Genomic DNA, 11,958 nt, shown 5'->3' on the forward strand with positions numbered 1-11,958 from the left:
GGCTAGGCGGCGAAGCCCTCCCCCCTCCGTCGGGCACCGGAAGTGAGTCAGGGCGAGGGCGGAAGTGGGTGTGCGGAGGCGCCGCGGCGGCTGCTGGAGGGTTCCAGAAGAGCCTGGCCGGCGCGGCGCGGCCCGGGCGCCACCATGGTGGATTACAGCGTCTGGGACCACATCGAGGTGTCGGACGATGAGGACGAGACTCACCCCAACATCGACACGGCCAGTCTCTTCCGGTGGCGCCACCAGGTGCGGGCCCCGTTCCCCTGGAGACCGGCCCCCGCCCCCGCCCCCCCCCGGCCCTGAGGGGGCCCCGTTCCCATGGAGACCGGCCCCCGCCCCCCCCGGCCCTGAGGGGGCCCCGTTCCCGTGGAGACCGGCCCCCGCCCCCCCCGGCCCTGAGGGGGCCCCGTTCCCGTGGAGACCGGCCCCTGCCCCCCCCGGCCCTGAGGGGGCCCCGTTCCCATGGAGACCGGACCCGCTCCCCCGCCCCTGAGGGGGCCCCGTTCCCATGGAGACCGGCCCCCGCCCCCCCCGGCCCTGAGGGGGCCCCGTTCCCGTGGAGACCGGCCCCCGCCCCCCCCGGCCCTGAGGGGGCCCCGTTCCCGTGGAGACCGGCCCCTGCCCCCCCCGGCCCTGAGGGGGCCCCGTTCCCATGGAGACCGGACCCGCTCCCCCGCCCCTGAGGGGGCCCCGTTCCCCTGGAGACCCGGCCTCGGGACCCCGGGAGGCCTGCCCCAGGGGGTCTCTGACCTGCCTCCGCCCCGAGAGCGCCCCAGGCCCCAGCGGTGCCCTGGCCGTGCAGCGCCCAGGCCTGGGTGGGGTTCAGCCCCTGTGCCTTGGGGCCCGGCGCCAAGTATCCCCCGCCCGCCCCAGGAACACTGTGCGCCCCACCCGGGGTCTTCACCTTGGGAACCCTGCGCTTGTCGGGACTTGGCCCCAAGGACGTGCCCCCCTCAGCCAGGATCCCTCCACCCGCACAGGGCTCAGCCCATTGCAGAGACTGACATCTCCCCTCCCCCAGCCCCTCTCAATATCCCCTGGATTGACTCCCACTCCAGTGAGGCTCTGCCTCCAATTGGTGGGACTCCTCAGGCCTGAGACCCCTTGGACACACCCAATTTCAGCCAAATCAGCCCCACCCGTAGTGATGTCTCCCTCCTGTCAGCTCCCCAGAGACAGGGAATTACCCAGCTTCAAGGGAACCTCCACCCAGCTTCAAGGTAGATCTTCCCTGAGGGGAGAGACTCCTACAAAAAAATGAGGGAGTTCTTTAAGGGGAGATTCCTTCCTTCCCAGGAGAGATCCTCCTGGAAACCCATCTCTGAGGCTTGTCTTCTCCTTAACCAGGCATCCTACATAGTAATAATGAGTACATATGGGGTACTTCGATATGGTGACTTCAACATCTGGCAAGATGATTACACAATGAGTGTATAAACATCTGGAGGATACCAGGGTTAGAAGGAATAGCCAGCATGGCTCTGTCAAGTACAAATCCTGCCAAACCATCCTCATTTTCTTTTTTGATGGAGTTACTGGCTTAGTCGATAGGGGGAAGCAGTCAATGTGATATGGGAAACTTTTAGTAAGGCTTTTGACACAGTCAGATGTAAATTAGGGCAATGTGCTCTAGATGAAATTACCATAAGGTGGTACACAGCTGGTTGGAAACAGCACTCAAAAATCAGAGAGGTAGCCGTGTTAGTCTGGTTCTGTAAAAGCAGCAAAGAATCCTGTGGCACCTTATAGACTAACAGACGTTTTGCAGCATGAGCTTTCGTGGGTGAATGCCCACTTCCTCGGATGCAAGAGTGCTTTTACAGCACTCAAAAAGTAGTTGTTAATGGTTTGCTGTCATCTAGGTGTGTGTGTGTCCCACAATTAATTATTAATTAATTACTTGAATAAGGGAGTGTAGTGTGTGCTTATAAAATTTATGTAGGACATCAAGCGGAGAGAGGTTGCAAGCACCTTGGATGATAGAATTAGAATTCAAAACAACCTGGACACTTTAGAGAATTGATCTGTAATCAACAAGATGAAATTAAATAAAGACAAGTGCCAAGTAATGCACAATTACAAAATAGAGACTAACTGGCTAAGTGGTGGTAGCAGAAAAAGGATCGGGCATTATAGTGGATCACAAATTGAATGCGAACCAACAATGTGATGCAGTTGCCGAAAGGGCTAATATCCGTCTGGGGTGTATTAACAGGAGTGTCGTATGTAAGACATGGGAGGGAATTATCCTGCTCTACTCGGCATTGGGGGGGTCTCAGCTGGAGCACTTTAGGACTGATGTAACTACATTGGAGAGGGTCCACGGGAGGAAAGATTACAAACCCTGCGCATGTTTAGTCTTGAGAAAAGAAGACTTGGGGGGTGGGGGGCTCTGCTAATAGTCTTCAAATGTGTTGAGGGCTGTTATAAAGAGGATGGTGATTAACTGTTCTCCACCTCCACTAAAAGTAGGCCAAGAAGTAATGGACTTAATCTGCAGCCAGGGAGTCTTAGTTTAAATATTAGGAAAAACTTTCTACCTCTTAGCGTAGTTAAGCTCTGGAATAGGCTTCCCAAGGGAGTTTGTGGATTCCTCGGCATTGGAGGGTTTTAAGAACAGATGCACAAACACCTGTCAGGGATGGTTTAGGTTTACTTGGTCTTGTCTCAGCGCAGGGGCTGGGCTTGGTGACCTCTTAAGACCCCTTCCAGCCTGATATTTCTGTGATTTTTTTTTTATCAAGAGGTCTCTGTGATCCTCCAGTGGAGGGCTGGTTTATATTCCCTTAGTACAGAAAGAGAAACTGAGGCACAGAGCAGGGAAGGGAATCGCCTGGGATGGTGCAGCAAGGCAGTAGTTGTGTCTGGACTAGAACTCAGGAGTCCTGACTGCAAGTCCAAGAGGAAACCCTGGGGCTTACTGTCTCCATGTGCTCTCTTGTGAAACCGCAGGAAGCTGTCTGGGCAGAAATCCATTCCTCAGTGTCCCAGTAACTTTCTCCACCACAGTCACTCTGGACTTGGGAGCCACCAGAAAGGAAAACCAATGTCATGGCCTTAACTGACTCTGATATCAGTAACACCAGTGCGCAGGTGCTTTAGGAGCTGTAGTGGACACTAGCCAACAGACTAAAGCCTCAGACAGGCAGGTGTGGTAAGACACTCTGCTTAGTCCCCATGTATTTGTAACTGGTTCCAGTTTAACAGATGAGGCATTGAGTCAGCCTTACCTGCCTTCTTTGGGGAATAAAGGAGCTCTGGATGTAGTGTGTGAATGCAAAGACTTAGTTTCTTATGTGACCTGGTCCGTCACCATTTATTGGGTCTGGGAACCCACCCTGTTGCCTCAGGGAGTTTTGATCTTGTTTGAGTGGCAAACACTGGGGAAAATACAGTTTTATTCTGGATAAAATGGGGGCTTTTCACCTCTGCTACATATGTGTATAGATACGAAGATCGATTGGTCTCTCAAAGGACCTAGAATGTAGGCAGTGCACTTTGCCTTTTGTTCTTCCCTTGGGAATTCCAGGGATCTGAGCAGGGAGTGCGATGCTGAGGTCCAATAATGATTCTGTAAATCACTCATGCTGAGCAACTCATTTCACTCTGCCTCAGTTTTCTTATCTGTAAAATGTGGATAATAGCTGTTAGAGGGAGCTGAAGTTTGGGTGGCTAATTGAGTGTTTTGGTAATCTAGAGCACTACATAAGTACTAAGTCCTGGGAGGCAATGGAGAAATAAACCTTGATCTTGTTAAAACCCTCCTTCCCTGAGTGTTGTGCATCCCTACTTTGAAAGTGTAAGTGCAGTGTGAGTAACTGTCTCAGCTAGGGTGTTCTCCCTCCAGCCTAGCATGTTATGCACAGGAAGGAAGGGTCTCTGCTCCATGTGGAGAAATAGATATTTTTCTCCACATGGAGAAGAAAATGGGAATTCAGCTTTTGTTTTCCAGGCTCAGAGGAGGGAGAAAATGTTCTCCCAACAGCCACAACAAGAGCCATGTCCAATCAACAGCAAACAGAATCCTAAGGATCTTAGAACCCTCTTGAAAACATTGGCCTGTAAGGGAAACCCCGACTGTGAAACACAGCAAAGGTGTTCAGTAGTTAACTGCTGTTGGGTCTCTGGAAGGAAGGCAGCATTAGGATGCCTATAGCTAGGGGAGACAGATTGAAACAGAACGGGGGCAAATTTGAGTTGAAGATCAAGGGAATCTCCAGCACTGTGAGCCTAAGGGAGGTGGTAGAAACTCCATTGCTTGAGGCAGTTGCACCTAGATTAGACAAAGCCCTAAAGATTGTGCAGCAGTGAACAGCCCTGCCCTGTGAGGGTGGATGACATGGGGATCAATAGGACTCTTCCACCTCTTAATTTTCAGCTAATACAAATTGATACTGCAGAGGAGAGGAACGTTCATTCTTCTACAGAGTCGCTGCTGCGGCTCCTGGGTTAATACTGATTTCCTGCATCGCGTGCTCTGCCAAGCATAATTGGAGTCTCTGCAGTTGTGCCAAGCCCTCGGGAAACTCTAACTACTAGGTGGTACTGAGCTTTCAGTTAGCAGCACACGGCGACTGTGTGAATGTCAGTGCAGCATAGAAGAGAGACAGCTAAAAAGTCTGATTAAACCATAAGGTCCCTACAGGCTAGTTGCCTCTGTAGAGAGCTGAACTCTCAACCACTCACTCGCTGCAAGAAACTAGCCACACACTCGGTGATACTGGGATTAATCAAAAAATGGATGAGTTGGGAAGCATGTAGGGTAACCCTTCTCTGGCATAGAAGCTGCTGTCCTGTTGGTGTGACCCACGCAGCTCAGCATGTCAGTTACTGTTCTGTTAGATCCTATCAGCCCAACGATCATCTCTTGGGTGTGGGGGGATAGCTCGGTGGTTTGAGCATTGGCCTGCTAAACCCAGGGCTGTGAGTTCAATCCTTGAGGGGGCTTCTTAGGGATCTGGGGCAAAAATCAGTACTTGGTCCTGCTAGTGAAGGCAGGGGGCTGGACTCGATGACCTTTCAAGGTCCCTTCCAGTTCTAGGAGATTGGTCTATCTCCAATTATTATTATTTATTTGGGACATGAGGTGAGGAGAGGGGTTCCCAGTGTTACTCAGACTGTCTGTCCTCTCCTCTTTGCCAGGGGATCAGTTGGCTCTTCTATTCCAAGAGCAAGTGATGAAGAGTGTTTTTAAAAAGCTGTAAATTGATCTCTGCAGGCCCGAGTGGAGAGGATGGAGCAGTTCCAGAAGGAGAAAGAAGAGCTGGATAAAGGGTGCAGGGAATGCAAACGGAAACTAGCCGAGTGCCAGAAGAAAATGAAGGAGCTGGAGGTGACAGACGCGGAGAGTGGGAAAGGGGAGCTGCAGAGACTTCAGGCTGAAGCGCAGCAGCTGAGAAAAGAAGAGAAGAGCTGGGAAAAGAAGATCGAGGGGCTGAGGAAGAAGGAGAAGAACATGCCCTGGAACGTGGACACCCTGAGCAAAGACGGCTTCAGCAAGGTTGGTCTGAATGGTGCCTGGTGAGGGGAAGGAGCAGGGGGGGATTTCTAGCTGAGGAAGCTGCCTTGCAAACATGGCGTCCGAGCTGTCGTGCTGGAGCCACAGCTGGCCACGCAGCAGTGCCATGAACCAGCCTCCTCTCTCTCTGCAGAGCGTTTTCAACGTCAAACCTGAAGAGGAGGATGAATCGGAGGAACAAAAAGAGAAGAAACACAAGTCGTTTGTGGAGAAGTACAAGAAGCAGATCAAACACTTTGGTGAGTTAGCTGGCTGCAAGCGCAGGGCTCCCGGGCAGTCTAGGGGATGAAAGCTTCAAAAGTCCCTTCCGTGTTATAGGTGAAACCCCGTTATATTGGGGTAGTGGCAGCAGGACTCCAGCGGTGATTTAAAGAGCCCGGGGCTCCGGCCGTGTGGAGCCCTGGGCCCTTTAAATCGCCGGCCGAGCCCTGCTGCCGGAGCCCTGGGGTAGTGGCAGCAGGGGTCTGACGGTGATTTAAAGGGCCTCGGTCTCCCCACAGCGGCCAGAGCTCCAAGTCCTTTAAAGCGCCGCTGGAGCCCTGCTGCCGGAGCTCCAGGGTAGCAGCAGCAGGGCTCTGATGGTGATTTAAAGGGACGGGGCTCCTCACAGCGGCCAGAGCTCTGAGCCCTTTAAAGCACCACTGGAGCCCCACTGCTGCTGCCCCGGAGTAGCGGCAGCAGGGCTCCAGTGGTGATTTAAAGAGCCCCGGGCTCCAGCCACTGCGGGGAGCCCAGGCCCTTTAAATCACCGTCCGAGCCCCGCTGCCGCAGCTCTGGGGTAGCGGTGGCAAGGCTGCAGCAGTGATTTAAAGAGCTCCAGGCTCCAGCCGCTGTGGGGAGCCCGAGCCCTTTTAATCGCCGGCTGAGCCCTGCTGCCGGAGCCCTGGGGTTACTGCGCTATATGGGAACCTGTGTTATATCGGGTCACGTTATATCGGGGGTAGAGGTGTAGTTGGATTCCTTGCTATCTGGGTCATGTCCGCAATACCTGTCTTCTCCCATGCTGTAGACTTAGAAAGGGAAGAACATGCAGCTGGAGAGACCCATGTTCAGGGTGTCGGGTGTGGGGCTCTGGAGTGTTCTCAGCTGGGGGTCCCTGCCTGTGGAACTCCTTTCAGACCCATGTGTAAAAGGCACCAGTAAGCCAGTGGTTTCCTAACACAGCCCACTCCTGGGGCTTGCCTTTATCCTTAACTTCACTTAAAAAGCCCTACTACAGGACTGTACGAACCAACATCCATAGATTCATAGACTCTAGGACTGGAAGGGACCTCGAGAGGTCGAGTCCAGTCCAGCTGTAGCATGTAGGCCCTCTCCTGAACGGCTCTTCTCTTGAGTCCCACCCCCGACTTTGCTGGACCTTCTCTGCCTCCTCCTAACTCTTCACTACCTTCATAGTCCTGAACTGGAGCTTTTCAGGTGCCCTTCACCAGAGCTCTGGAGCAGCTCAGGTGCTAGCACATCTGTCCACCCCACAGTCCTGTGTGGTAGGGAAGTGTTACCTGCATTTTATAGATGTGGATCTCCGGTACAAAGGGATGAAGTGACTTAGCCAGGGTCACGTGGAGAGTCTGGCGGAGCCAAGAAATGACCCCAGATTTATTGAGTCCCAGTCTAGTGCCTTCCCACAGACCCGTCTTTTCTTATGAGACCCTCTTGGTCAGGTGGGTCAGCAGGTTAGCTCTATCTTGCCACATCATCGGATCCTGTACTGGATTCTGCCTTCATAATCCTGCTGCTTGGATACCAAAGTCATAGGCCTCTAATAAATATGCTTGTAAATTCAGCTGGGTGTTCGGTTAAATTCCTACAACGTTCCTGTTCCAGTCACTCGTCCCCCATCCAAAGACAGTGCGCCCTGCCATCATTAGGGCTGTTGCTGTGAAATACAGCCAGGAGGAGAAGTTAATCCAAAACTCTGTCCCGTGTTTGATCTGTCCTAGGTACTTAGGTGGCTCATTGACCTTGGAGATGGTGAGGTGCTCAGATACCAACAGAGCCTCTCCTGAGGCAGCTGCACAGATAGGGAACTGAGGCACAAAGGCCCAGATCCTCTGGGGTGTTTATCTAAATACCTAAGACTAAGTGACTTGGCCAGGGTCACACACACACGCAACCTGGAGCAGAAGAGGGAATTGAACCTGGGTCTCCCAGTCACAGGCGAGTGCCCTGACCACACCACCATCTTTCCCCTCCAGCAGGTGTAATCCTGCCTCCTAAAGTACCACGGATCCTCTCTAGCCCTGTCCAGGCTTCTGCTTGAAACTGTGAGCAACAGCTTGGTGGGTGGGCTCTTCTCTCTGGCCATGTGGCAAGGTGACTGTCTGCTGCTAACTGTGGCTCTCCTGCTTTGAAGGGATGCTGCGGCGCTGGGACGACAGCCAGAAGTATCTCTCTGATAACCCGCATCTGGTGTGTGAAGAGACCGCCAATTACCTGGTCATCTGGTGCATTGATCTGGAAGTGGAAGAGGTGAGGCTACTGTGTTTCGCCAGGAGTTGTGACTGCAGCCTGAAATGCGGATAGCAGTGGGGTCAATCCCGTGTGCCCTGCTGAGTTCTGGCCCATTCGCGTTTGTGGTGGGCCAAGCTCTTTCCCATTGGCGTCCCTTCCCTAACGGACACCTCATGGCATAGCGAACCCGTGCTGGGGGAACGAGGCCTGGAAAGCTTGTACTGGAGAGGCTTCCTGCCACTCTAGTACATTAGTTTCTCCTGTCAGTACTGTTGTTCCAGCAGCCATTCATCTGATCCACTAGCTGCTCGTTCTCTTCCTGAGTCAGCCTTGGTTGTCTTGTGGCCAGCTGCCCTCCTGGGAGCCAGCGTCTCTTTCAAAGACGGCTTCCTCCATTCGCGTAAAGATGGTGCCGACACTTGAGAGATCCTGGCAGCTGAGTCTGGAAGGGAATGGGCCAAGAGCTCAGACTGCAGTGGACTCGCTTGTCATGGCTCTTGGCCAGCCGGTGTCCTCTTTCCACTTGGGCAAGGCTGCAGCGGCTGGTGTCTCTGTTGGAATGTGAGCACGCCCTCTGCTGGCAGTGCGCCGCACAGCACAGTCCTTAGAGCCACAGTCGCCTTTCTCTTCCGCCTCCTAGAAACACGCCCTGATGGAGCAGGTCGCCCACCAGACCATCGTGATGCAGTTCATCCTAGAGCTGGCCAAGAGCCTGAAGGTGGACCCCAGAGCTTGTTTCAGACAGTTCTTCACCAAAATCAAGGTGAGTTCCAAGTCCCCTTCAGCTGTGCTGTTTTCTCCCCATTTCCTCCTCTCACAGGTGGCCTGCAGTCAGGAGGATTGTGGTGGACAGTGTGGAACTCGCGACCATGGAGTGTTGGTTAGGTCAGGAACTTAGCAAGATTCCAAGAGGGAATGGACACATGGATTCCTGGAATATCCCAAATTCTAACAGTTACTGCTAAGGCTACAAACCTGCCTCAGGGTGTGAGACAACCTCTATTCGAAGTTAAGAAGGGACCTTCCTGAGGCAAATTACCCCACGTCTATGTCTCGTGCGGTTTTTCACACTGTCCTCTGCAGCTTCTGATTCTGGCCACTGTCCAAGGCAAGCGACTGGGCTAGGTGGACCTAAGGTCTGAGCCAGTCTGGCAGTTCCGATGCCATGTGGTGCCTCCTCCTTCGTTCTCAGTCTGCCCGCGCTGGAGAGAGGGGGCCCAAGGCCCACTCAGGAGTGGGGTTTCAATACAGTCTGACTTTTGCCCAGCTTCCCATGCCCAGTAGTGAGCGTTGTGGCTGGGGTCATCACTGTGGCTACTAGCTAAAGCTGCAGAGCCGTCTCCTTTGTCGCTGGGCCAGCTGAAGGACACCTGGGCAGCCGCCTCCTGGGAGCTCTGTGCCTGGAGAGCCCTGAGCGCAGAGAACATATTGGACTGTAAGTTTTATCCCTCCTACTAGCTGGACTTTTTCGTGGCACCTGCTGCTTGTGCTCTGCCATCGCCTGCCTGTGTATTTGTGGTGCTGTGCTCGCCCCCACAGCAAGGGGTTGTGGGGACAGCGCAGGAGGAGAGACTGTCAGTCTGTCACACATGCTGTCGTCCTACAGCAGGTGGCTTTTAATGAAGGAAGCACTGGGCTCCTCCCAGCCCTGCAATTAGCCTGACTGACTGAGGGCGTGGCTACGGTGGCACACTCTGGCCTGAGCAAAGGGGTCCGTAATCTGGGTTCAGCCATGTCTCACGTGCCTGGCTGGATGCTGTGCCATCTCGGCTCCTTCTTCATTAACATTCTGGCCTCTCAACTCTGCTACTCTGCTTCTCCCTGCTCGTTGCAGACGGCCGATCAGCAGTACATGGAGGGGTTCACCGACGAGCTGGAGGCCTTCAAGGAGCGGGTGAGAGGCCGTGCCAAGGTGCGCATCGAGAAAGCCATGAAAGAGTATGAAGAGGAGGAGCGGCAGAAACGGCTGGGCCCTGGCGGGCTGGATCCCGTGGAGGTGTACGAATCCCTCCCGGCTGTGAGTAGCCTGACACTGAGCAGCAGGTGCCTTGCGCTCTGAGCAAGAGCTGCTGCTGTCGATCTCGCATTCTGGCTCCTCCTTCCCACTCCCTAGCCTGCCTAGAGCACGTCTCTGGCCCCATTCTCTGAGCAGCTCAGGTGCTTTGATGGGATTAGTCCCCGCACCCCCCAGGTCAGAAAGCCCTATCCCCATTTTACAGGTGGGGCACTGAGGCACAGGGAGACTCAGACTTGCCCAAGTCTGACAGAGCAGGGAAACGAACCCAGATCTTCCAAGACCCAGGCTAGTGCCCTGGCCACTGCACCACCCTCCCAGGGCAATGGGCAAGGTGGCATTCCTCTCCGTGCGCCGGGGCAAGGCGGGTCACTGCGGAGTGCCTCCACTGCCTCCCTAGGCCTTGGGTCCTAGCTGAGCGGGAGCACGAGGTGTGAGCTCCTAGGCACTGTCTATTGCATGGGGCCGTGGAAGGGGCCCTGGGCCAGACCCGCTCACCAGGCTGCCCTCTCCTCCCCCAGGAGCTGCAAAAGTGTTTCGATTCAAAAGACGTTCAGATGCTGCAGGATGCAATCAGCAAAATGGAGCCTGCTGTGAGTATCCCTTGGGTGGGGAGGACACGGGGCCTAGGTGAGGGCCTGGAGTGCCTGGCTCTTGAGGCACAGGAGGAGAGCAGTCAGCTTTCTGTTGCTGTGAATTGGGGTCCGTTCCCAGTCACATTAACGCATCTTCCTGTGTAGCTATTGGCTTCTTCCCAAGTCACTGATCTTGAGCCAACCAAGTGGCAATGAGCCCTTGGCTGAAGGCTGCAGTGCAGTGTCTTGCAGGGGATGGAGGTGGGTTTGGGGAGCTCTGGGAGGAAGCAGAGACCCGTGGGGGAAGTGCTGTGCTAACATCCCTGAGCCCCCATGCGCTGTCTGCGTTCCAGGAAGCGAAGTACCACATGCAGCGCTGCATTGATTCTGGGCTCTGGGTGCCGAATGCCAAGACGGCGGAGGGAGCGGAGAAGGGAGGCGAGGAGGCGGAGGCTGTCTACGAGGAGGTCAAGGAGAGCAGCGAGGAGGAGAAAGGAAACCCATGAACTACTGCTGGAAATGCGTAAAGCAGACTGTCCCCTCACCTCCCCCCACTGCCACCATCCTACCCCCTCTCGCCTTCCTCTCTCACCCGATTATCCCTCAGGATGACACATGCTTTACACACGTAGACACTTTGTGAATGTGTGAGCTGCTTGCTGGCTCTTTGTATCCAACGCCAAGCCCTGGGCTGCCTTTGGGGAGCAGCCGGAAGCCCCTGTGTTAGCAGAGGGGATGTCCAGTCGGTTACCCCAGTGAGACGGGAGCTCAAAGGGACTTGGCATATGGCAGTTTAGGTTCTAGGTCTCACTCTGGTGATGCCGGGCAATGTACTAGTTACAAGTGTGCCGTTGTATCTCTTCTGTTGGTGCCCAGTAAGGCTGTTACCTGAATAAAGAGATTGAAGTAGCTGAGCGTGGAGCGGACTTGCTGGGGCCGTCGGGTGAGCTGTTGTGGCTTCTGAAAAGAGAGAAATTGACCTGCAAAGTTGTTCCTGGTGCTGGGAGTTACGTTGCAGGCCAGCCTGAGGGCACTGGCCTTCCCTAATCTGCGGAGCCCTTGGTGGCCAAAACAAACTGGGGGCTGCCGTGGCACCTGGCAGGGCCTGCAGGCAAACACACCTTGGGTTAGCGCCTGTGCCGCCTCGGCCATCTGCCGGTGTGTGCTCGGGGGCCCGGAGGAGCGGGCTGTGCTGTGAATGTGCCTGAGGCGTAGGCCCAGCTCTGCTGACCGGCAGTCTGTCGCTTTCCTTACCAGCTGCCTGCCCGTCTAGCAGTGTCCCATGCTAAGGGTGACCGTTCCCCCAGTAGGACGGGGGAGTGCACAGGGAATGGAGCCTACGCCAGGTGGCAGGGGGACAGCAGAGCTACACCCTGCATTGATGGGGACGCACCGCT

At 54.8% G+C, this 11,958-nt stretch overlaps 1 protein-coding gene across 1 annotated transcript; it reads left to right on the forward strand.

The window, feature by feature from the left end:
• On the forward strand, window positions 1-11,470 carry CDC37 (cell division cycle 37, HSP90 cochaperone). The gene is made up of 8 exons (XM_044995125.1): window positions 1-246; window positions 5,219-5,500; window positions 5,652-5,757; window positions 7,875-7,990; window positions 8,613-8,735; window positions 9,807-9,989; window positions 10,508-10,579; window positions 10,915-11,470. Exons 1-8 carry the CDS (start codon window positions 145-147, stop codon window positions 11,065-11,067), a joined length of 1,137 nt encoding a protein of 378 aa, XP_044851060.1. The 5' UTR covers window positions 1-144; the 3' UTR covers window positions 11,068-11,470.
• The last annotated feature ends 488 nt before the right edge of the window (window positions 11,471-11,958 follow it).

Source organism: Mauremys mutica, chromosome 20 (assembly GCF_020497125.1).
Source record: "Mauremys mutica isolate MM-2020 ecotype Southern chromosome 20, ASM2049712v1, whole genome shotgun sequence".
NCBI classification, from domain to species: domain Eukaryota; kingdom Metazoa; phylum Chordata; order Testudines; family Geoemydidae; genus Mauremys; species Mauremys mutica.